Source organism: Heptranchias perlo, chromosome 3 (assembly GCF_035084215.1).
Source record: "Heptranchias perlo isolate sHepPer1 chromosome 3, sHepPer1.hap1, whole genome shotgun sequence".
In the NCBI taxonomy this organism is placed as follows: Eukaryota; Metazoa; Chordata; class Chondrichthyes; order Hexanchiformes; family Hexanchidae; genus Heptranchias; species Heptranchias perlo.
In genome coordinates this window covers 117,223,414-117,249,703 of record NC_090327.1, presented here as the reverse complement: position 1 = coordinate 117,249,703, position 26,290 = coordinate 117,223,414, and the positions used below count along the sequence as shown (strand labels likewise).

Genomic DNA, 26,290 nt, shown 5'->3' with positions numbered 1-26,290 from the left:
GATGGGGAGGAGAGAAAACCGGTTTAAAAGCAAAGCTATGAAGAGTGAATTGCTACAACAGTACACCAGACAATTAAAAGTGTACTAAGACAGCAGTATCTCTATGACATACTGAGTCTGTTGGAGTTGAATGTTGATAGCAATGGCTGCTCTTCCCACCACCCTTGTCCTCAGCGTGAGTCCAATAGTTTCAATCAAACATTAACCGAACTTGTCTGTCTTCCAGTGCTAGTTTTGTGTCTGTTTTTATTTCACTTTCCAGCATTTGTAGGTTTCTCTTTTCTTTTTATTTCATGTAACCTGGTTGGTTGGAGATGCATTTCACGGTGCAAAAATTGCACGTTACACATCAACAAATTTTGGTAAATCCAATTATTATCAAACATTGGTGCAGAACTACCAGCTGCTTCCCAAGATGTTCCTATACAGCTTTAAACATTTCAAAGAATCATACAGCACAGAAGGAGGCCATTCGCCCATCGTGCCTGTGCCGCATGTTTGAAAGAGCGATCCAATTAATCCCATTCCCCCTGATCTTTCCCCATGGCCCTGCAAATTTTTCCTTTTCAATTATTTATCCAATTCCCTTTTGAAAGTTATTATTGAATCTGCTTCCACCGCCCTTTCACGCAGTGCATTCCAGATCAGAACAACTTGCTGCCTAAAAGAATTTCTTATCTCCCCTCTGGTTCTTTTGTCCCCCTGTGAACAGAGAACTAAACACAGCATAAAAAAGTACGAGGGCATTGCAAATACAGTCTACTCTTAATTGGACGTCACTTAGTTTTAATTATTCTATTTTTTCTAGCACTAAATTGCCACCTTGCTGTGTTATTTGCACTGCCTAATTCAAATTATTGGATTTTTTTTTCAAGTGCCAAAACAGTAAATGAATTCGCAGTAGTCCGTAGCTAGGAGGCAATTTTAATCCAACCCCGTCAGGAAACTGACGGGATCGGGTGCAACGCTGATTTTACACCCCGCCCGATTTCACTCTATGTTGAAGTCAATATCGGGCGGGGTGTAAAACCAGTGATCCCCCAGGTCCCGTGGGATTCACGCCCAGCAAGTTAGCGTAAAATTACCTCCCGCGATTCTATTTCTCTAGATAATAACTAACTACTGTCTGCTTCATAACTAGTTACTGCTTACATTTAGTTCATACTGAAAAAACATTGCTTCTCAGTTGGACAGCTCATATCTGTCAAGACCTGGACTGGCAGTGGAGGGAGTTGTCAGTGCAAAGTAAATTTTAAGTAGGGATTTTGTGCAGATACGGGAGTCCCTTAGCATCTGGGAGTCCTGCAGATGTATATTAAAGTGACATCCGCCAATGCCTGAAAGATGTTCAGTTCAGGGTGATGTTTCATGTAAAACACTTTAGATAATGCAGATCTGGGTCTGTACATTTTGCAATAAAACTCCGATAAGATCCATTAAACAAGGGGGAGAATCTCATTAAAATGTTCCATAAAGTCTTATAACCAGAATTCTACATGCTGAGTATGTCAGTCAGCTCTCAGACCTTCAGAAAAAGTCAATACTTAGTCCATCAGGTTTGACTGGTTCCACTGCTGGATTTGTGTATTCAGTGGCACCCTGTTATTATGCTTTAAGCTTAATTGTTACTGTAATCATATTCAAAATCACAGCATCCAATTAGTTCTCATCCAACCAACAATAAACAACAAGAAAGCTCGTTGGCAGAACCTTTAAGTGTAGCTGGAAATCTGGGAAATAAATATGAACATTTACCAAATTCCGAAGTTGTGGGTTTGATGACAAGCTCCTGTCAGTAACCTAGGCCGGGAATTTCCTCAGATCTGCTCCCGCTCCGCTGTAACTTTGCTGGAAGTGTAGCTGAAACTACATTTCCTCCTCCCAATTCACGCTGGCACCCTCTTCTTCGTCCTCCTCCCCCCCCCCCCCATTCCACCCTAACATCCTTCTGCCCCTCTCCCCTAACTTCACGCTGGCACCCTCCTCCTCCCCCAGTTTTTGCACCGTGAAATGCATCTCCAACCAACCAGGTTACATGAAATAAAAAGAAAAGAAAAACCTACTAATGCCGGAAAGTGAAATAAAAAGACACAAAACTAGCACTGGAAGACAGACAAGTTCGGTTAATGTTTGATTGAAACTATTGGACTCACGCTGAGGACAAGGGTGGTGGGAAGAGCAGCCATTGCTATCAACATTCAACTCCAACAGACTCAGTACTCTGAATTAAGAGCACTAGGTAAGAAAAATATATTGCACAATGTCAAAGTATACTGGCTTAAAAGTGATTTATTTTCCCCAATAGCATATTGGTAGCAATATGTAAAATAAGGAATGTTATATTGGCCTTTTGAGGGGGTGCAGTGCAGATTTACCAGAATGATACCGGGGCTAAAAAAGTTAAATTATGAGGACAGGTTTAATCCCTTGAATATAAAAGATTAAGAGGTGATCTAATTGAGATGTTTACAATGATTAAAGGAGTTGATAGGGTAGATAGAGAGAAACTATTTCCTCTAGTGGGGGTGTCCAGAACATGGGGGCATAACCTTAAAATTAGAGCAAGGCCGTTCAGGAGTGATGTCAGAAAGCTCCTTATGGTAGTGGAAATCTGGAACTCTCCCCCGCCCCTCCCCACAAAAAGTTGTTGAGGCTGGGGGTTAATTGATAATTTCAAAACTAAGATTGATAAATTTTTGTTAGGCAAGGGAATTATGGGATATGGAACCAAGACAGGTAGATGGAGTTAAGATACAGATCATCCATGATCCAACTGAATGACGGAACAAGCTTGAGGGGCTGAATGGCCTCCTCCTGTTCCTATGAGTCCTCAGAGGAAGGACGTCCCAGTTAAAGTCGAAAATGGAAATAAAGCACAATTGCAATTTGGCTGGGATTTGGAAGATCAATTCAAGAGCCTGGAGAAGATCCACTAGCCAGGCGAGGGAAAGAAATAAAGTCAAAACCAACCCATTTTAAAGTTTTGCACTGCGGACTGGACCCATCGGCTACTTCACGGCAGAGTTAAGTGAGCCAGGTAAATGCTGAAAATGTACAGATCGTTCTGGAACCCTGACGTCATGTGGAATCATATCGATGCAATCCCTTCTGCGGGGGGGGGGGGGGGGGGGGGGGGAAGTCCAAGGCACTTGTGTGGTGGGAATCCTGAAAAAATGGGGGGTAATTTTAACCTAACGGGGCAGGAATCCCATGGGATCAGGTGGAAGGTTGGTTTTTATACCCCGCCTGATATTGACTTCAACGGAGAGTAAAATTGAGTGGGGTGTAAAACCAATATCGCACCCAATCCCGTCAGTTTCCAGACGGGCAGGCTAAGTTAAAATTGCTCCCAATCTTCTCCATTACTTTCCAGAAATGTTTACCCCTCGAACCCCTTATTTCACCCCTTTGACTGGAGTTATAAAAACTTTGATTATAATAATTAAACTTGTCATGAGGAGGCACGGGAAATTTTGTTGATTCCCATTCTCCCTGCAACACTTGTGACTGACTCTTTATTAATGAGCTGCTTCAGTGCGAACAAGAATGGTCCCTGAAGCAAATTCAAAAAAAAATGTGCTCTCCATATTAGGCATGATGTGGAGATGCCGGTGATGGACTGGGGTGGACAAATGTAAGGAATCTTACAACACCAGGTTATAGTCCAACAATTTTATTTTAAAATCACAAGCTTTCGGAGATTATCTCCTTCGTCAGGTGAGTAGCGAATTCACTACTCACCTGACGAAGGAGATAATCTCCGAAAGCTTGTGATTTTAAAATAAAATTGTTGGACTATAACCTGGTGTTGTAAGATTCCATATTAGGAACATGTAGAGAGAGGGTTTTCAGAAGTGAGCTCTTTCCCTTCTTTCCCATCTACACCAGGCATTCGCATGTTGACTGGTTTCCATATGTGTGTATCTTCCCCCCCCACCCCCATCCATGCCAGTCCAAACCTTGGAGCCTTATTGTGATCTTTCCAGCAGATGTACACTTATAAACTGCTTTTCAACATTCCAATGTTTCTACGTCCTTATATGGTTCTTGTCTCTAACTGAAGCTGCTGGGATTTCAACTAGCATGGTTAGAATTTGTAACCCAAGGATTTTATGTTTTTCAGGTAGGATCATACAGCACAGAAGGTGGCCTTTTGGCCCATCGTGCCTGTGCCGGCTCTCTCAGGGCTATCCACTCCCCCTGTTCTTTTCCCATAGCCCTGCAAATTTTTCCTTTTTAAGTATATTTCCAATTCCCTTTTGAAAGTTATCACTGAATCTGCTTCCACCACCCTTTCAGGCAGTGCATTCCAGATCATAACAACTCGCTGTGTATAAAACCATCTCTTCATCTCCCCCCTGGCTTATTTGCCAATTATTTTAAATCTGTGTCCTCTAGTTACCAGCCAGTGGAAACAGCTTCTCCCTATCTACTTTTTCAAAACCTTCATAATTTTGAACACTTTCATTAAATCTGCCCTTAACCTTCTCTGTTCTAAGGAGAACAATCCCAGCTTCTCCAGTCTCTCCACATAACTGAAGTCCCTCATCCCTGATACCATTCTAGGCAAATCTCTTCTGCACCCTCTCCAAGGCCTTGACATCCTTCCTAAAGTGTGGTGCCAATCATATGGTCAATCAAAAACAATAACAGAGCTGTACACTGATCCACAATTTCTGTGTCAATGTTAGCTTGTATCAGGAAGCCACAAAGTCAAAGGAGTCATTTAGATTAGGATCTCGTTCTCAAACGTATAAATTTGTGGGTGCACAAATACAACGTAACCATGACGATAAAGGCTGTTCTACAAAGGCAGAGCCATCTTTGAACGTGCCAATGCCATCCCAGTATAAAGACTCACGTATCATCTCACAAGGTTTGTAAACAGAAATGCATGATGGATGTGATGTCACCAATTGTTCTGCTCCATATTATTAAAAAGCTGCTTATTTTAAAATTAAAGAAATAATCTAGGATAATACCTCATCTTTTCTTACATAGAATTTACAGCACAGAAACAGGCCATTCGGCCCATGCCGGTGTTTCAGTTCTCCACATGAGCCTCCTCCCATCCTACCTCATCTATCCCTATCAGCATATCCTTCTATTCCTTCCTCCCTCATGTGTTTATCTAGCTTCCCCGTAAATGTATCAATGCTATTTGCCTCAACTACTCCTTGTGGTAGCGAGTTCCACATTCTAACCACTCTCTGGGTAAAGAAGTTTCTCCTGAATTACCTATTGGATTTTTTAGTGATTATCTTATATTTATGGCCTCTAGTTTTGGACTCCCCCACAAATGGAAACATCTTCTCTACGTCCACCCTAGCAAACCCCTTCATTATTTTAAAGACCTCTATTAGGTCACCTCTAAAGTGATTAGTTATCACAGGCATTAGCCTGCATTGCTGATTTGTGAATTTTGTCTGATAACGTTCCTGTGAAGCACCTTGGGAGGTTTTGCTACGTTAAAGGTGTTATATAAATGCAAGTTGTTCCTCTCTTCAACAACAACAACTTGCATTATATAAAACGTCCCAGGGAGTTTCACAGGAGCATAATCAGACAAAAATTTGACACTGAGTCACTTAAAGAGATATTAGGACAGGTGACCAAAAGCTTGGTCAAAGAGGTAGGTTTTAAGAAGTGTCTTAAAGGAGGAGAGGCAGAAAGGCACAGGGGTTTAGGGACAGAATGGCAGACTTTAGGGCCTGGACAGCTGAAGGCACAAGGAAGAAAAATAACTGAAAAGGGTGAAAGAAATAAAAAGCAAAAAGGCTCCATTTATTCTTGAAAGAGAATTCTTGGCGCACTGAAGATTGTACCTAATGAACTGGGCTTCTGCTTTATTCCTGCCAAGACATTACTGAGACCTTGGAGCAAGGCTGAAATCCAATTTATTTGTGACCTTCTGTGAATCAAGAAACGCCTACTATATCTATATATCTTCAAAGTCATAAAGCTTTACACATGAGCCTACTTCCGGCCCACGTTTCAGAAGTCACATATTTTAACGCAAATCCGTGTGTTATGCTTTTAAGACAATCATTGGCAATTTACAGAGAAACCTCTCCAACAACAGAAAATGTCCTGTTGACATAGAATTCAGAATGTGTGTACCTCTATCAAACGTGGCAACCATTTCTCTTAAGAATGAGAAAGCCAGGCATTTCATACTGAATTATGACCTGCAGACTGAAAATATGCAACCACCTTCCAATTTGGCAAGCATCCTTTACAAGAGAGCAAGAAACATCATCCTGCATTTATTTAACCGTTTACCCCAGTTCTGACACGTCTTAGGATTCCCTCTCGTGCCTCAGCACCTTTCCCCGTGCCGATAACTCCTTTGCCCCCACCCAGTAATTACCCCAATGCTTCTAGATCCTGGAACCAACTCCCCATAGGGTTGCCAACTCTGGTTGGGTTGTATTCCTGGAGGTTTCATCACATGACCTCCCACCTTGAACCGCCCTGCCCCACACCCCCGTCTTATCTAGAGGACTAAAATACAAGGGGGTAGAAGTTGTGCTACAGCTATACAAAGCCCTGGTTAGACTGCACCTGGAGTATTATGTTCAGTTCAGGGTACCACACCTTAGGAAGGATATATTGGCCTTGAAGGGAGTGCAGCGTAAATTTACCAGAATGATTCCTGGACTCCAAGGGTTAAATTATGAGGAGAGATTACACAAACTAAGGTTGTATTCCCGGAAATTTAGATGATTTAGGGGTGATTTGATCAAAGCTTTCAAGGTATTAAGGGGAACTGATAGGATAGATAGAGAGAAACTATTTCTGCTGGTTGGGGAGTCTAGGACTAGGGGACATAGTCTAAAAATTAGAGCCAGGACTTTCAGGAATGAAGTTAGGAAACACTTCTACACACAAAGGGTGGTAAAAGTTTGGAACTCTCTTCCGCAAACAGCAGTTGATGCTAGCTCAATTGTTAATTTTAAATCTGAGATGGATAGATTTTTGTTAACCAAAGGTATTAAGGGATATGGGGCTAAGGCAGGTATATGGAGTTAGGTCACAGATCAGCATGATTGCATTGAATGGCGGAACAGCCTCAAGGGGCTAAATGGCCTACTCCTGTTCTTATGTTCCTGTTGGTCCATCCTCCAGGTGCACTGCCTTCCCACAGCCAATTGGAAAGGGAACAGACTCAGTATTCCAATTGGATTAATCTTGACTCTTAGTCAATCTGCCTTTATTCCCCATCTCAAATATTTTTATAATTAATCAATGAAAGTGTTCAAAAAAGGAAAAAACACAATTTTTTTTAACACCCCTATGATTTTTCTCCCGGGTGTTGCTCGCAGCAGTGTCCTGGAGGTGAATCTTCAATTCCTGGAGACTCCAGGGCAATCCAGGAGTTAGCAACCCCTATACAGAACAGATGAAACTTGACTCTTCCAAATGTCTCCACAAAATATGCAATATCTGTTTTCTGTGTTTTTTTTTTAATATAGTTGTTACGGGTGAGCACTGGACCAGATTGCAGATCTCAAGTGATCTGAGCTGAGTCAATGTGGGGTAATTTGTGAATAAGCCCCAAGCATCCAAATATGGCCCACTTTGGATTGGATATGGCTGTGGTCATACCCCCTTACTCTCTTTCATTACTGCCAGACCCCAAGAATTACCGAGTAACTCAAACCCCAATTCCCACCCCGAACTGTAGGCTCCCCCTCAACAGTACTGCCGCACCTCAAAACAACTCCCCAGTGCTGCCAGTTGTCTTATACATCCCATAACTACTCCAAAACCCTACAACACCATCCCGACTGATGCTAAACTTCATGTAACAGCTACCAATCTGCTGCAGGTTGTCTCCCACCTTCCTGTGTATCATGGGCTTGAGAAAAGGAAAAAGATTTTTAAAAAATCAAATACATCAACACAACTTGCATTTACACAGCATCTTTAATGTAGTAAAACGTCCCAAGGCGCTTCACAGGAGCGATTATCAGACAAAATCTGACACCGAGCCACATAGGAGATATTAGGACAGGTGACCAAAAGCTTGGTTAAAGAGGTAGGTTTTAAGGCGCGTCTTAAAAGGGAGGAGAGAGAGGTAGAGAGGTAGAGAAGTTTAGGGAGGGAATTCCAGAGCTTAGGGCCTAAGCAGCTGAAGGCATGGCTGCCAATGGTGGAGCAATGAAAATCGGGGATGCGCAAGAGGCCAGAATTGGATGAGCGCAGAGATCTCGGAGGGTTTTAGGGCTGGAGGAGGTTACAGAGATAGGGAGGGGCGAGGCCGTGGAGGGATTTGAAAACAAGGATGAGAATTCTAAAATTCAGGAATTACCAGACTGGGAGCCAATGTAGATCAGCGAGCTCAGGGTGGGTGATGGGTGAACAGGACTTAGTGTGAGTTAGAATATGGGCAACAGTTTTTGGATGAGCTGAAGTTTACGGAGGGTGCAACGTGGGAGGTCGACCAGGAGAGCATTGGAATAGTCAAGTCTAGAGGTAACAAAGGCATGGATGAGGGTTTCAGCAGCAGATGGGCTGCATCGGGTCATAAAAAAATAATTTTCGTGCAAAATTTAATCTCCAGAGCACTGGTAAGAACCCCAGGATACCACGCACTACAAATGGAAATTGACTTATTCTGTCACCTTAAGTCGGTGACCATGATAATACATTGTGCGCTGCATAGCATACATTGTTCTCAAGCAGCTCACTGTAAGCAGTGATAGGGAGATCCATCAGTACTTGTATAAAAATTGTTCATCATGCATGCATTTTGTCCTTCACATTCCAGATGTCCAACACCACACATCACCCTTTGTTACAGATTTAAAACAATGTTAAAAAAAAAGATAAAACTCAGGAGCTGGGGTAGTGCAGTGGGTTAGACACTAACTATTCATCTCCGGGCCCTGGGTTCAAATCCACTCCAGATTAATGGGGTGCAAATCTCCTCCCTCTGCTGGCTGGAAGGATCCCACATCAGCCAAGTTTGAAAGTCTCAATCCAGTTACTAGTGAGCCAACGGCCCACATTGTCCCTAAATTCGCACTAACTGGTAATCTCACAGGATGACTGGGGAAGGAAAGAAAGACTTTTTAAAAAATTCGTTCATGGGATGTGGGCGTCACTGGCGAGGCCGGCATTTATTGCCCATCCCTAATTGCCCTTGAGAAGGTGGTGGTGAGCCGCCTTCTTGAACCGCTGCAGTCTGTGTGGTGAAGGTTCTCCCACAGTGCTGTTAGGAAGGGAGTTCCAGGATTTTGACCCAGAGACGATGAACGGCGATATATTTCCAAGTCGGGATGGTGTGTGACTTGGAGGGGAACGTGCAGGTGGTGTTGTTCCCATGTGCCTGCTGCTCTTGTCCTTCTAGGTGGTAGAGGTCGCGGGTTTGGGAGGTGATGTCGAAGAAGCCTTGGCGAGTTGCTGCAGTGCATCCTGTGGATGGTACACACTGCAGCCATTGTGCGCCGGTGGTGAAGGGAGTGAATGTTTAGGGTGGTGGATGGGGTGCCAATCAAGCGGGCTGCTTTGTCCTGGATGGTGTCGAGCTTCTTGAGTGTTGTTGGAGCTGCACTCATCCAAGCAAGTGGAGAGTATTCCATCACACTCCTGACTTGTGCCTTGTAGATGGTGGAAAGGCTTTGGGGAGCCAGGAGGTGAGTCACTTGCCGCAGAATACCCAGCCTCTGACCTGCTCTTGTAGCCACAGTATTTATATGGCTGGTCCAGTTAAGTTTCTGGTCAAAGGTGACCCCCAGGATGTTGATGGTGGGGGATTCGGCGATGGTAATGCCGTTGAATGTCAAGGGGAGGTGGTTAGACTCTCTCTTGTTGGAGATGGTCATTGCCTGGTGCAAATGTTACTTGCCACTTATGAGCCCATGCCTGGATGTTGTCCAGGTCTTACTGCATGCGGGCTCGGACTGCTTCATTATTTGAGGGGTTGCGAATGGAACTGAACACTGTGCAATCATCAGCGAACATCCCCATTTGTGACCTTATGCTGGAGGGAAGGTCATTGATGAAGCAGCTGAAGATGGTTGGGCCTAGGACACTGTATTTATGTAGTGCCTTTCACAAGTTCAGGACATCCCAAAGCATTTTACAGACAATGAAGCACTTTAGAGGTGTAGTCACTATTATAAATGTAGGAAACGCGGCAGCCAATTTTTACACAGCAAGGTCCCACAAACAACAATGTGATAATGACCAGATAATCTGTTTTTAGGTGTTGAGGGATAAATATTGGTCAGTACACTGGGGAGAACTCCCCTACTCTTCTTCAAAACAGTGCCATGGGATCTTTTACATCCACCTGAGGGGGCAGACAGGGCCTCGGTTTAATGTCTCATCCAAAAAACAGCACATCTGACAGTTCAGCACTTCCTCAGTACTGCACTGGGAGTGTCAGCTTGGATTATGAGCTCAAATCTCTCGAGTAAGAATTGAACCCACGACCTTCTAACTCAGAGGTGAGAGTGCTACCCACTGAGCCATGGCAAGTAGACAGTTAAAGCTTGATTTGGGGTTGTGCCATGGTAAATGTCCCTTTTTGTTACATTATTTAAAAATGCATATTGCTATTGAAAACCATTACATTATTTAAAAATGCATATTGCTATTGAAAACCATCTGAAGAAGCAGATTATGTTTTCGTTGCTTGTTTACTTGTTGTCCACGTGAGCAGGTTGATACAGTGTTGCTCCTTTCACACACACAGAACACGTCGGCAACAGAGATTGTGAGTTTTTGTCTATTTTCCAGGGACCAATGAATTCAGTAGCGATCGGCAAGATTCCTTCACATTACCTGCTGGGTTATGAATGCTTGGCCCAAGTCCAGGACTGTTATTTTATTTTTGCTTTCCATGTGATCTCAATGTTTGCTTGTTAAATGGGAAAGGAAACTCTCAGGTTAAGTAGTTTCAATGTGAAGTACTTACTCCTAGATTTTCTTGTTATAGCAAAAACATGTATGGACAGGGTTCATTGGGAAGATCACCAGTCAACGTTCTATTATTACTGCTAATCAAATCCAACACTAATGTTAAATGAGTCCAACGAAGGATGATTGTAGTATAAGTTGCAGCAGCCTAGAGTCCCCTGAGGATTATGATTATTACTAATGAATGCCACTAACTTAAAGCAAGATTCTAAGAAGTGGCAGTGAATCTAGGAGCACTGCACCAGGTGTAAACTAAACAAGCTACATCTCCAATACATTCATAGAGTCATACAGCACAGGAGGCGGCTATTCGGCCCATCATACCTGTGCCAGCTCTTTGAAAGCGCTATCCAATTAGTCCCACTCCCCCACTCTCTCTCTTTAGCCCTGCAAACTTTTTCCTTTTCAAGCATATATCCAATTGCCTTTTGAATGTTACAATTGAATCTGCTTCCACCACCCTTTCAGGCAGTGCATTCCAGATCATAACAACTCGCTGTGTAAAAATAATTCTCCTCATCTCCCTTCCCCCCCGCCAACCCCCAACCCCCAGATTCTTCTGCCAATTATCTTAACTTTCTGTCCTCTGGTTACTGACCCTCCTGCCAGTGGAAACAGTTTCTCCTTATTCACTCTATCAAAACCCTTCAAGAAAGACAAAATGATGGGAAATGGGATTTCACCATGGACAGAACACTCACAGGCCACATACCCGCAAGTGCTGCTCCCCACTGGGAGCACTAGATCATAGAATCGACCGCATAATCTTTTAGTCAAAAGGTGATATTGGAATACTTTTAACAGAAAGCAAGGGCAGACAGGGCCTCAGTTTAACGTCTCTTCCGAAAGACGGCACCTTGCACGTTGCAGCACTCCCTCAGTACTGCACAGGGAGTGTCAGCCTGGATTATGTGCTCAAGTCTCTGGAGTGGGAGTTAAACCCATGACCGTTTGACTCAGAGGTGAGAGTGCTACCCACTGAACCACAGCTGACACTAATAATCACTGGCAGCACTTTAAAAATAGATGTCATTCTTCATGTGCCAACATTGAAAGTGACTTTCAAATCTTTCAAAATTGGCTCTGCTTCAGTTTTTCACCAGCTATTCTACATGTGGCAATTGATTGGGGATTTTTGTCACAGTATTTTAAAAAACAAATCAAAAATGAATGATTTGATTTTAATTTCACAAAATAAGCCTCTACAATCAACTGTGCTTTCTTTCGCCTTCCTTTCTCTGTTCAAATGCCCAGAATCTAATGTAGCATTGAAGTGCTAACCACTCTCGTTTGCCATTTTAAACTACAATAATCAGCCTGATTGTGTGGTAGACATCTTAAGCAGAATCACACTACGTCATCCTGAGATAGCATTGCTTTCATTTCCCTGCTCAAGTTAATGCTGGAACTGCTGTATAACACATCTCACAACCCAGTAGATCTAAATGCATCTATCATGGATCACATTACCATTCCACCTGTCCCTTGGTACCCAATCAAGTACCTGGAGCATCAATAGTTTTGTCTCATTTTAATAAAGACATTTTACGTCTGAAAAACGTCTCTAGCTTATCATTTCCCTGTGCCCTCACAGACGCTGTGATCTCAACTACCACAACAACTTTCCTAGGAGTTGCTTAAGTCAGCTAAACACTGCATTTGGTGTCTAAATTTATTTGGCTGTAACTTATTTCCGCTGAGTGTCACTATAATATGTACAAAATTATAGAACAGTCTGAGATTCACTGTAAATGATAATTTGCTTCAGGAATCGCTCCACAAAAGGGGTAAAACACCCTTTATTATGAACCATCATTAAGGCCTAACTCCAAATATCATGAAACAGGAATGCTCAAAATGAATCTAAAAGTCTCAATATCCAGAAGTTGAACCATTACTACTAATTTAACAGCAGCTCCCAGGTAATACTTTCTTTTTACATTCAAATACTTTAAAAAAAATTATTAGAATTTTACAGTGCGTTATTAATTAGTAGCCTAATGGTCAGCAGCATTGCCTGGTATTGCTGAATTTATTTAAAGAGGGGCTAGAAAGTTGTTTTGTGGGTGTACTGGTTCAGAAACTGAATGTTACAATACTCAGATCCTGCCCTGGGTCGGTGAGTAACACTCTCGCCTCAATCAGAAGAATTGCAGGTTTAAGTCTCACTCCAGAGACTTGAGCTTATAGTCCAAGCCGACACTCCCACTGCAGTACTGAGGGAATTGCTGCACTGTCAGATGAGATGTTAATCCAAGGCCCCGTCTGCCCTCTCAGGTGGATGTAAAAGATCCCACGGCACTATTTTGAAGAGGAACAGGGGAGTTCTCCCCAGTGTCCTGGCCAATATTTATCCCTCAACCAACATCACTAAAAAGAGATTATCTGGTCATTATCATATTGCTGTTTGTGGGACCTTGCTGTGCACAAATTGGCTGCCACATTTCCTACATTACAACAGTGACTACATTTCAAAAGTACTTAATTGGCTTTAAATCGCTTTGGGACATCGTGAGGTCGTGAAAGGTGCCACATAAATGCAAGTCTTTCTTTCTCAGACATTTTGCAAGAAGTTGTCTAGTGCTATGGTGCTACAGGACTAGATTTCTATGACCCTCATTTTAAATAATGGAGCCTGACTAGAGGGACAAAATAGCACTGAATCCTTTGAGTTTACTCAACCAGTGCTACAAACTTGATATTCATATTCCACATGTTTGGAAAATAAACCTCAAACCTTGATATTTCCTTAATCAGAAACAACAATCCAACAGTTCACTTCACAAGCAATTCATAAATTTTCACTCAATACCTTTGACAAACCAAGGATTAAGATGTTGATTGGATTTTTAAAAAACTTGGGTAAAAAACTTCCCTCAAATATGGTTTCATTGCAATCGTGAATAATTAAAGAAACATGGGGCTCAATTTTAACCTAATCCGCCCGTTGGGAAACTGATTGGGTGTGACCCTGGTTTTACACCCCGTTTGATTTTACTCTCTGTTGAAGTTAATATCGGGCAGAGTGTAAAACCGACGTTCCCCGATATCCCGGGAGATTCCCGCCCGGTGAGTTAGGTTAAAATTAGCCCTATAACTCCGATTAGTCATATCTTGCTCAGAGTAAGTAAGTGCCAACTTACCCTCCAGGAGGACCTCCTTGCCAGCTCTCTTCAACACTTGCACTGCCTCATCATGCGTTGCATCCCTCAGGTCCACAGCATTCACGGACAAGATGGCGTCCCCCACATAAAGAGCTTCAGTCTGGTCAGCCGCCAGACCTTTGAAGATCTTCGAGATCAGGATCGGCATCTTGTTTTCTTTGCCTCCCTTGATGCTGATCCCCAGTCCCCCGACCTCTTGCTTGAAGGAGAAAAGAAAATGGCTATTACATTGGAGCTCAGCGAAGATCATAGTCGTGCGTTCCCTAACGGCGGGACTCTCAGATTATTGTTTACTAGAATCCCGCAGGACACCAACTGGTTCCTGCTCTCTTTTAAGGTGGCAGCCGTGGCTCAGTTGGTGGCTCTCTCGCCCCTGAGTCAAAAGGTCGTGGGTTTAAGTCCCACTCCACAGACTTGAGCATAAAATCCAGGCTGACACTCCCAATGCAGAACCGAGGGAGTGCTGCACTGTCGGGGGGGGTTCTGTCTTTTGAATGAGACGTTAAATCGAACCTGCTATAACTTCTGTTTCTAGCTCTTGCAACAATAACTTGCGTTTATATGGTGCCTTTTAATGTAGTAAAAAGTCCCAAGGCGCTTCACGGGAGCATAATCAGACAACATTTGACACCAAGTCACAAAGAGTCATTAGGACCAAAAGCTTGGTCAAAGAGATAGGTTTTAAGGAGCATCTTAAAGGAGGAGAGAGAGGTAGAGAGGCGGAGAGGTTTAGGAAGGGAATTCCAGAGTTTAGGGTCTAGGCAGCTGAAGGCACGGCTGCCAATGGTGGAGCAAAGGAAATCGGGGATGCATTAGAGGCCAGAATTGGAGGAACACAGAGTTCTCAGAGGGTTGCAGGGCTGGAGGAGGTTACAGAGATAGAGAGGAGCGAGGCTATGGAGGTCTTGGAGACCTGTTGCTGTGTGACAGACTACAGATTGCTGAGACATTGGAACACAGGCAGTAGCCACTGATCTTTCCATTGAGCACTTGCAATTCTGTTGCAAAAATTATCTGAGTCATTATCGTGCTATGCAGACACAGGAAGAGCACTAATTAAGACTTTCTCTGTTGTAAGGTTATATCAGATAATATAAAACCTCTGAGACCAAAAACAAACAAGTTACTTCAGCCCTTAACTCTGCATTGCTCCCAGTGTAACTTGGGGCACAAAAGCTTAGTGCTGAATATACTCCCACAAGCACTTTCAAATCAAAACGCATAATGAACCAGAATTTGCTGTCAAAATAACGGTGAGGCTAACAGCGCTCACCGTTATTTATGCGCATATCGGACAGCAACTTCAGGCGAGCGAAGATATGCAGTTAAATGTGGAAATCTGAAAGTTGCTGTCCGAGATGCGCCACTCCTCCGTAAGCTGCACGAAAACAGCATCTCGCTGTCTGGCTCCCCGTTCAAATGTATTGAATGGCATGAAGTTCCTGCACTGACGTCGTAGATACAGACTAAACACGCCACAAAAAGTTAGGACTTGTCCATTTCAGTCTAAGCACCCTTTTAACGGCGTGGTAAGTCTTAATTACTGCCAAACAACCTCTCTGACACTGAGACAACATCCAGGCTTGGGCTGATAAGTGGCAAGTAACATTCACGCCAGACAAGTGCCAGGCAATGTCCATCTCCAACAAGAGAGAGTCTAACCACCTCCCCTTGACATTCAACGGCATTACCATCGCCGAATCCCCCACCATCAACATCCTGGGGGTCACCATTGACCAGAAACTTAACTGGACCAGCCATATAAATACTGTGGCTACAAGAGCAGGTCAGAGGCTGGGTATTCTGCGGCAAGTGACTCACCTCCTGGCTCCCCAAAGCCTTTCCACCATCTACAAGGCACAAGTCAGGAGTGTGATGGAATACTCTCCACATGCCTGGATGAGTGCAGCCCCAACAACACTCAAGGAGCTCGACACCATCCAGGACAAAGCAGCCCACTTGATTGGCACCCCATCCACCACCCTAAACATTCACTCCCTTCACCACCGGCGCACCGTGGCTGCAGTGTGTACCATCCACAGGATGCACTGCAGCAACTCGCCAAGGCTTCTTTGACAGCACCTCCCAAACCCGCGACCTCTACCATCTAGAAGGATAATGGCAGCAGGCACATGGGAACACCACCACCTGCACATTTCCCTCCAAGTCACACACCATCCCGACTTGGAAATATATCGCCGTTCCTTCATCGTCGCTGGGTCAAAATCCTGAAACTCCTTACCTAACAGCACTGTGGGAGAACCTTTACCGCACAGACTACAGTGGTTCAAGGCGGCTCACCACCACCCTCTCAAGGGCAATTAGGGATGGGCAATAAATGCTGGCCTTGCCAGCGACGCCCACATCCCATGAATGAATTTTTAAAAATTAACATTTACAAGTGTGGACTCTCAATCCTTCAACTTTTAATTATTGTTGGAGATTTTTAAAAAAATTTGAATAAAATGTTTTTTTTACTTTTTCTTTCTGTATCTTTTCTCTCTCTCTTCATCCAACCTCTTTCCCTCTCTTTATTTCTCTTTCTGTACCTGATTTGACGATTCTAACTTACACTTCCTGGTTCAGATGCTGCGCTGCTCATTAACAAGTCTTCAATCTGATTGGTTAATAAGATACACAGTTGCTTGCCCTGTTCACACAGGTCCCAGATGCCCTGTAGAGGGCACCACGCTGTTTGGATCTCCTGCTGACAGCAATTTGCTGTGTAAAAACCCCATGGAAAGTCTATGGGAAAGTGCAAGTCTAACAAACAGCAGGTACAGTTCTTTCACCACTCACGATAAATTCTGGCCCAATGACTTCGGATAATGTTTGCGTGAGTGTAAACTCTCAAACAATTTTTGAAAATGCAGGATTGTAGGTGTTACCCACATAACAGTACTTCTTCAACAAATAAATCAACTCAAATTTGAAAGAAAAAGAGTAAAACATGAAGGGTGGAAATCTGCATTAAAAATAGAAAATTCTGGATATGTGCATATATATTTTAAATGAAGTCATTGATTTGTGAGAGGGCCTGTCTATTGACAAGAACAAGAGTCCAAGAAAGTGACCTTTTATTTTAGCAAAGCTCTGTGGTGACCTATTGAACACTTTTAAAATGTGATTATCATTCTATGAGAAATCTTCATACAATGGCACCCAACGTCATAGCGTTTGGCCTTTGACCTTACAAGGACTATTATCCACTGAGATCCTCACATGGGTGAGAGTAAAAACAATTCCGATCTATAACTCAAGCCAGAGTGTATAATAAAGTAACTACCCCGATTTTAACTGCCACAACCTGGTGGAAACTGGGCTGGGGGTTGGGGGTGGTGTGGGAGGTTAAGATAATACAAGGGGGGATGGGAGGGGAAGAGGAGGGATGGGGAGGAGGATGAGGGATGGGGAGGAGGATGAGGGATGGGGAGGAGGATGAGGGATGGGGAGGAGGATGAGGGATGGGGAGGAGGATGAGGGATGGGGAGGAGGATGAGGGATGGGGAGGAGGATGAGGGATGGGGAGGAGGATGAGGGATGGGGAGGAGGATGAGGGATGGGGAGGAGGATGAGGGATGGGGAGGAGGATGAGGGATGGGGAGGAGGATGAGGGATGGGGAGGAGGATGAGGGATGGGGAGGAGGATGAGGGGTGGGGAGGAGGATGAGGGGTGGGGAGGAGGATGAGGGGTGGGGAGGAGGATGAGGGGTGGGGAGGAGGATGAGGGGTGGGGAGGAGGATGAGGGGTGGGGAGGAGGATGAGGGATGGGGAGGAGGATGAGGGATGGGGAGGAGGATGAGGGATGGGGAGGAGGATGAGGGATGGGGAGGAGGATGAGGGATGGGGAGGAGGATGAGGGATGGGGAGGAGGATGAGGGATGGGGAGGAGGATGAGGGATGGGGAGGAGGATGAGGGATGGGGAGGAGGATGAGGGATGGGGAGGAGGATGAGGGATGGGGAGGAGGATGAGGGATGGGGAGGAGGATGAGGGATGGGGAGGAGGATGAGGGATGGGGAGGAGGATGAGGGATGGGGAGGAGGATGAGGGATGGGGAGGAGGATGAGGGATGGGGAGGAGGATGAGGGATGGGGAGGAGGATGAGGGATGGGGAGGAGGATGAGGGATGGGGAGGAGGATGAGGGATGGGGAGGAGGATGAGGGATGGGGAGGAGGATGAGGGATGGGGAGGAGGATGAGGGATGGGGAGGAGGATGAGGGATGGGGAGGAGGATGAGGGATGGGGAGGAGGATGAGGGATGGGGAGGAGGATGAGGGATGGGGAGGAGGATGAGGGATGGGGAGGAGGATGAGGGATGGGGAGGAGGATGAGGGATGGGGAGGAGGATGAGGGATGGGGAGGAGGATGAGGGATGGGGAGGAGGATGAGGGATGGGGAGGAGGATGAGGGATGGGGAGGAGGATGAGGGATGGGGAGGAGGATGAGGGATGGGGAGGAGGATGAGGGATGGGGAGGAGGATGAGGGATGGGGAGGAGGATGAGGGATGGGGAGGAGGATGAGGGATGGGGAGGAGGATGAGGGATGGGGAGGAGGATGAGGGATGGGGAGGAGGATGAGGGATGGGGAGGAGGATGAGGGATGGGGAGGAGGATGAGGGATGGGGAGGAGGATGAGGGATGGGGAGGAGGATGAGGGATGGGGAGGAGGATGAGGGATGGGGAGGAGGATGAGGGATGGGGAGGAGGATGAGGGATGGGGAGGAGGATGAGGGATGGGGAGGAGGATGAGGGATGGGGAGGAGGATGAGGGATGGGGAGGAGGATGAGGGATGGGGAGGAGGATGAGGGATGGGGAGGAGGATGAGGGATGGGGAGGAGGATGAGGGATGGGGAGGAGGATGAGGGATGGGGAGGAGGATGAGGGATGGGGAGGAGGATGAGGGATGGGGAGGAGGATGAGGGATGGGGAGGAGGATGAGGGATGGGGAGGAGGATGAGGGATGGGGAGGAGGATGAGGGATGGGGAGGAGGATGAGGGATGGGGAGGAGGATGAGGGATGGGGAGGAGGATGAGGGATGGGGAGGAGGATGAGGGATGGGGAGGAGGATGAGGGATGGGGAGGAGGATGAGGGATGGGGAGGAGGATGAGGGATGGGGAGGAGGATGAGGGATGGGGAGGAGGATGAGGGATGGGGAGGAGGATGAGGGATGGGGAGGAGGATGAGGGATGGGGAGGAGGATGAGGGATGGGGAGGAGGATGAGGGATGGGGAGGAGGATGAGGGATGGGGAGGAGGATGAGGGATGGGGAGGAGGATGAGGGATGGGGAGGAGGATGAGGGATGGGGAGGAGGATGAGGGATGGGGAGGAGGATGAGGGATGGGGAGGAGGATGAGGGATGGGGAGGAGGATGAGGGATGGGGAGGAGGATGAGGGATGGGGAGGAGGATGAGGGATGGGGAGGAGGATGAGGGATGGGGAGGAGGATGAGGGATGGGGAGGAGGATGAGGGATGGGGAGGAGGATGAGGGATGGGGAGGAGGATGAGGGATGGGGAGGAGGATGAGGGATGGGGAGGAGGATGAGGGATGGGGAGGAGGATGAGGGATGGGGAGGAGGATGAGGGATGGGGAGGAGGATGAGGGATGGGGAGGAGGATGAGGGATGGGGAGGAGGATGAGGGATGGGGAGGAGGATGAGGGATGGGGAGGAGGATGAGGGATGGGGAGGAGGATGAGGGATGGGGAGGAGGATGAGGGATGGGGAGGAGGATGAGGGATGGGGAGGAGGATGAGGGATGGGGAGGAGGATGAGGGATGGGGAGGAGGATGAGGGATGGGGAGGAGGATGAGGGATGGGGAGGAGGATGAGGGATGGGGAGGAGGATGAGGGATGGGGAGGAGGATGAGGGATGGGGAGGAGGATGAGGGATGGGGAGGAGGATGAGGGATGGGGAGGAGGATGAGGGATGGGGAGGAGGATGAGGGATGGGGAGGAGGATGAGGGATGGGGAGGAGGATGAGGGATGGGGAGGAGGATGAGGGATGGGGAGGAGGATGAGGGATGGGGAGGAGGATGAGGGATGGGGAGGAGGATGAGGGATGGGGAGGAGGATGAGGGATGGGGAGGAGGATGAGGGATGGGGAGGAGGATGAGGGATGGGGAGGAGGATGAGGGATGGGGAGGAGGATGAGGGATGGGGAGGAGGATGAGGGATGGGGAGGAGGATGAGGGATGGGGAGGAGGATGAGGGATGGGGAGGAGGATGAGGGATGGGGAGGAGGATGAGGGATGGGGAGGAGGATGAGGGATGGGGAGGAGGATGAGGGATGGGGAGGAGGATGAGGGATGGGGAGGAGGATGAGGGATGGGGAGGAGGATGAGGGATGGGGAGGAGGATGAGGGATGGGGAGGAGGATGAGGGATGGGGAGGAGGATGAGGGATGGGGAGGAGGATGAGGGATGGGGAGGAGGATGAGGGATGGGGAGGAGGATGAGGGATGGGGAGGAGGATGAGGGATGGGGAGGAGGATGAGGGATGGGGAGGAGGATGAGGGATGGGGAGGAGGATGAGGGATGGGGAGGAGGATGAGGGATGGGGAGGAGGATGAGGGATGGGGAGGAGGATGAGGGATGGGGAGGAGGATGAGGGATGGGGAGGAGGATGAGGGATGGGGAGGAGGATGAGGGATGGGGAGGAGGATGAGGGATGGGGAGGAGGATGAGGGATGGGGAGGAGGATGAGGGATGGGGAGGAGGATGAGGGATGGGGGAGGAGGATGAGGGATGGGGAGGAGGATGAGGGATGGGGGAGGGGAGTGGAGGTGGGGGCAATGTCGGCTCCCCCGTCAGGCAAACCTGTCGGGAGCCGGATCCTGGGCCAGAAGAGGCCCAGAAGGCGAGTTTTAGAGTTTTATTTTAGGCTTCTTTGTGGGCCAGGAGGGGCAGGCATGCTCCCCTGGGCCTCAGAAGGAAGCCTTAGGCCTCCCTTGCGCCGGGCTAGCCCCTTCCCCCCGATATTTGACAGGTCCTTCCCAACCCCTTCTGATCATGACCAGAGGCTTCTCCCCACTTCCTGATCCCTGCCGACAGCCTCCCCCCACCTCCACCATCCAACCCCTCCAACCCGATCGCAGCCCAGAGCCTTCCACTGTCCCCCCAACAACTAAGTGCCGGGGGACATTCTCATTAGACCCCCCTCGCCTGTGGCCTTCTGCTGCCAGATGCCCACTGGTCAGGTATTTAGTCTGGCCGGGTGTCCGGCAGGACTCTGCAGAGTTTTATTTAAATGAGGTCCTGCCGGCAGGGCCTCCACGTCTCCAGCCTTGCTGGGTTCATCGCACTCTCCGAGGCTCCCCCGCACCCTCCCCACATGGCCCCCCGTGAAAAATCAAGGCCTTTCTGTCTGTAAGTAAATAGGGTCCATTGAGTGTATAGTTGTGCACTCAGTCCTTAACTTTATATATGAGTCCCTTCTGGAACTTACTAGCCAAAACTTGCACTACTGATTGGCTCAAAAAGTAGTCAATGTTTGTACATTATAGGTACACCATTCAGTCCCTCGAGCCTGTTCCGCCGTTCAATAAGATCATGGATAAGCTGTATCCTAAATTCATCCACCCACCTTGGCTCCATATACCCTAATGCCCTCGGCTAGCAAAAATCTATCAATCTCAGATTTAAAATGATTAATTCAGCTAGCATCTGCTGCTTTTTGTGGGATAGCGTTCCATGCTTCTACCACCCTTTGTGTGAAGAAGTGTTTCCTAACTTTTCTCCTGAATGACCTGGCCCTGATTTAAGGTTATATCCCCTTGTCCTCGACTCTCTCACCAGTTTCTCTCTATCTACCCTATCAATTCCTTTCAAAATCCTATAAACCTCAATCAAATCACCCCTTAACTTTCCATATTACAGGGAACACATGCCTTGTTTATTTAATCCCTCCTGATGAATCTGCGCTGCACTCCTTCCAAGGCCAATATATTCATTCTAAGGTGCAGCGCCCAGAACTGTACACAATACTCCAGTTATGAGAACTGATGTAACTTCCTTTACTGTCATTGCCTCCCTGAGATTAGAAGCAGAAATCACTTAGTTCTGAGATAAATAACAGAACCTTTTATAAAAGTCAAGGAAATTCTTTAACAGTTTGAAGTTTTTTGTCAAATTAGATTAAACAATACACTTCTTCAGAGATTGTTAAAAAATCCTCTGTGGCGATTATACATATTTTCTAACTTTGCTATATTACGGTTAGAGTGCTATATGGAAGAAAACCAATACTAACCATTAATTGGTACAGTAGTGTGGTAGTTAGGTTACTAGTAATCTAAAGGCCTAGACTAATAATCCAGAGAACGTGAGTTCAAATCCCATTTTGACAAAAGAAATCTGGAAATAAAAAGCTGGTTTCAGTAAAAGTGACATTGAAGCTGTCAGATCATTGTAAAAACCCATCTGGTTCACTGATGTCCCTTTAGGGAAGGAAACCTGCCGTCTTTACCCGTTCTGGGCTTATAAGTCACTCTAGTCCCACACCGACATGGTTGACTCTTAACTGCCCTCTGAAGTGAGCCTAGCAAGCCCCTCAGTTATATCAAAAACTGTTACCAGTGGTTCAAGAAGGCAGCCCAACACCTTCTCAGAGCAACTAGGGATGGGCCATAAACGCCAGCCTTGCCAGCAACACCCAAGGATGATTTATTTTTAAAACTCCACTGACAGGCAAATCTTCACTAAGCCCTAAATTATACCTGACTTGCATTTTCAGCAATTCTTTCTTTTTTTTATTACGCCTCTGTGACACATCTTGGAATGTTTCTTTTCTATGTTAAAGGCACTGTAAGTTGTTAAATGCAAGTCAGTTTATAAGTGTTGATGTCTGCTTCTAAATCCCACCGCACTTTAAAAGCAAAGGAAAGCATTAGGTACTCAAAGGGTTAACTGCTACTTGTACAGATCTTGTGGTATTTCCATTTGTGAAGACTTGCTGGGGTCCTGGTGACGGAATGCAGCAATTGTTAATAATTACTGTGCACATAATTTTTTTTAAAACCAAGAGAAGGCAAAACATATGAATAATAAAAATGTTTTTTTTAAAAATAACTTCGGACTCATAGCTAATAGAAAAGTAACTCTGAGCAGTAAATAACGTCGGAACGAAAATCACAGCAGACAAGTTCCTGGGAATGCAGAAAGACTGATTCTATCAGTCTCAGCCTGGAGCACTGTGTAATAACTTTTTTTTAATCGTGCCATCTTTGGAACTTCGACACAGACCAAACCTAATCTCGATGTCATACATTGAGATTGTAAGAGGCATTCTATAAATGGGCTAAATCAGCAGATACAAATGAGAAAGCACTGACGTCCACTTTTCCTTTTCAGTGCTAAGGATAGAAAAGCTGAATGTGACCAGGAGCTGCAAAAAGGGGGCCAGAATGACCAAAGGAAACGGTCTGTGGCAATGGCGTGTGAGAATGAACTGTTCCACCGCTTCTGAGTGGTCAATGGGAATGGGGTACAGATAAATGCGAGCAAAAATAGTCAGACAGGCATTGACAGCGAATGTCTGATTACACTGGACACAATCCCCTGTACATGAAGGAAAGCTCAAACTTTCTGCTCATGACATCTTTGGAGCTTTGAAGCTTGCAACTGATTACCGAAGTATATTCATGCACAAATAACAATATCAATAAAGCAAAAATAACAGTATAAATCAATATCTCAAACAGTGAGGGGGGATGCAGTTACTACCAGTACAACAGTCCGCTCCCGGAGTAGAAGGGTTAGGGATTCCTACTAATTCTGTCACAGTCCAGATATGAATACAATACCTTGACGACCCTGACATTTCGTTTCTTGTTGCTGATGGTTTCAGGGATGTGTTCGGGTAGCTCGGTGAAGGCATTCCGGACCCCGGTAGCTTTGGGGCTGCGGGATCCGAGTTGAGGGCTGTGGGATCCCACTCGGGGACTCTGAGATCCTGGTCCTGCTCCGGCTCGGGTCGGGGTCGAGTGAGCTCCATTGGTGAGACCGTTCCAGGCGGCAGTGTCCCCGGACGGGTCGCAGCTCAGGGTGAGGTTGTCCTCGTTCAGTGTGGCTAGCACACGATGCCAGCTATCTCTCACCAAAACCTCCAACAGCCCACTTCTCTGCACCCTGCCTACTAACGCCATCTTTGTCGCATTCTTAAAATACCATGCGAGAGCCCTAGGACTTAAGTCTGAGAGAGAGAGAGAGATTGGAGCCCTTGGGGAAAGAAGGGGGGGGGCTGAAATTACTTGTTTCTCTTTCTCTCTCTCTTCCTCCCAGTGCCAACAAATTCTTCTACTCAAACCGTGTTTGGGGTGGAGCGAAAACGACAAGTTAGGCAACAAAAAAAATTATCTCCACCCACTTTCTGAAGTGAGCCAAAGGGAGTGTTTTGGGGCTGTGGAACAATAGGGGCGTGGAGTTCGACTTTAAAGCCTTTTCCCCCCCAACAACCACCAAAAAAGTTTCGGTCAGCATGTGACCCGAGAGAGCGCAAGAAAAGTTACACCCTTTTAAGAAAGTAAAAAGACCCAGCTCCTCAACTCTTTAAGCTTTGGTTAAACTGTCGCCCAGTGTATCTCTGTGCCTGAGTGTAAGTTTCAAGTTGAAATTAACTAGAGAAAACCCGAATTTAAAGAAAGAAAAGTCAAGAGAGATTAATAAGCGGGTTCAATTTTTTTTTAAAATTGTTTTCGTGGCTCTTAAAACACTGGCAAGTAGTCGTGTGCCTGGGAGAGGTAAACTACACGGCAGTCAACTACATTTACCGCTTTAGTTGTGCTATGACAGAAGTCCAACATATGAGGCAAAGATATAAAAACAGAAAATGCTGGAAACACTCAGCAGGTCTGGCAGCATCTGTGGAGAGAGAGAGAGAGAGAGTGAGTTAACGTTTCAGGTCGATGACCTTTCATCAGAATTGGAAGAAGTTAGAGATATGAGCCAAAGATATACGTGGACATATTTATAATGAATAAAAACACTCACAAAAATCATAGTTTACCATCAAAACAAAAGTTTGAAGTTCCAACATGCAAAGCCAAAACTTAGCCTCGCCAATCCCTGGCTCCTGCTATACATAAAAATCAGAAACCAAGGCAAGTCTCCCACTTGCATTTAAATGGCAAGAACGTTGATCAAATTGAATTGTACCTTAAAATAAGCTGTTTCCCCCGACTTACTTTGGCAACGTACGAGAATGGGGGCGTCTTAAAGTGCACGTGAATGATTATAAACGGTATCAATAGTTTATGCAAAATATAGAGTTTAATATCTATAGTGAACCATTTCCAAAACACCGGTCGTTCGGCGCAAACACAGCTAAAGCAAAACAATTCCCCGAAAGGCAGATAGTTGTTTGACATTAAAGTTTTATTGCAATAGCAGATTCCCGATTGGCACTCTGCAAATATCGTGTTCATACTAACACTCATTTAGCCGAAAGGGTTTACTTCAAGTCTCAGGAAGTTCGAGACTTTTTTTTGTGTTGGAAGTATTGGAATGTGCAGCGGTTTGTACATAGGAAACGGCGACACCAAGTGGCGTTAGAAGAGAGGACTCAGAGAGGGCGAGGCGCAGGAGCGGCGCAACAGCGCCAGTGTTCGAGGATGGGGAAATGGTGAAGGAAACGAGCTGGGTTCCTTACCCCTTTCACTGACCTCTGTCTGGTTTCCATTCCTGTTTATGGCCTGTCTTCCCGCGACTCTCCCTCACTTCTCCCTGAGGAGATTTAACTGAGGAAGGAGGAAGCCTCCGAAAGCTTGTGAATTTAAAATAAAATCGTTGGACTATAACTTGGTGTTGTAAAATTGTTTACAATTGTCAACCCCAGTCCATCACCGGCATCTCCACATCATGTCTCCCTCCTACAGCACAGAAGGAGCCCATTCCTCACAGCTTGCGTGTGACGGCTCTGTGAAAGAAGTCCCACTCCCCCTGCTCTGTTCCCTTAGTTCTGTAAATGTTTCCTTTTCAAGTGTATAGAATTACATAGAATTTTACAGCATAGAAACAGGCCATTCGGCCCAACAGATCTATGCTGGTATTTATGCTCCACAAGAGCTACTTTATCTCATCATCTCAGCATACCCTTCTATTCCTTTCTCCCTCACTTGTTTATCTAGTTTCCCCTTAAATGCATTCATGCTATTCGCCTCAATTACTCCACGTGGTGCGAGTTCCATGTTCTCA

General features: G+C 46.2%; 1 protein-coding gene across 1 annotated transcript in view; it reads right to left on the bottom strand.

Annotated features, from left to right (window-relative positions):
• sntb1 (syntrophin, basic 1) overlaps nucleotides 1-24,525 on the bottom strand; it is a 127,842-nt gene extending 103,317 nt beyond the window's left edge. Inside the window, exons 1-2 of the mRNA XM_067981645.1 lie at nucleotides 23,902-24,525; nucleotides 14,073-14,292 (exon numbers count right to left, since the gene is read on the bottom strand). Of these exons, the coding sequence (XP_067837746.1) occupies nucleotides 14,073-14,292; nucleotides 23,902-24,243 (562 nt within the window). The 5' untranslated portion in view covers nucleotides 24,244-24,525. The remainder of the gene's footprint in view (nucleotides 1-14,072; nucleotides 14,293-23,901) is intronic.
• Between the last annotated feature and the right edge of the window lie 1,765 nt (nucleotides 24,526-26,290).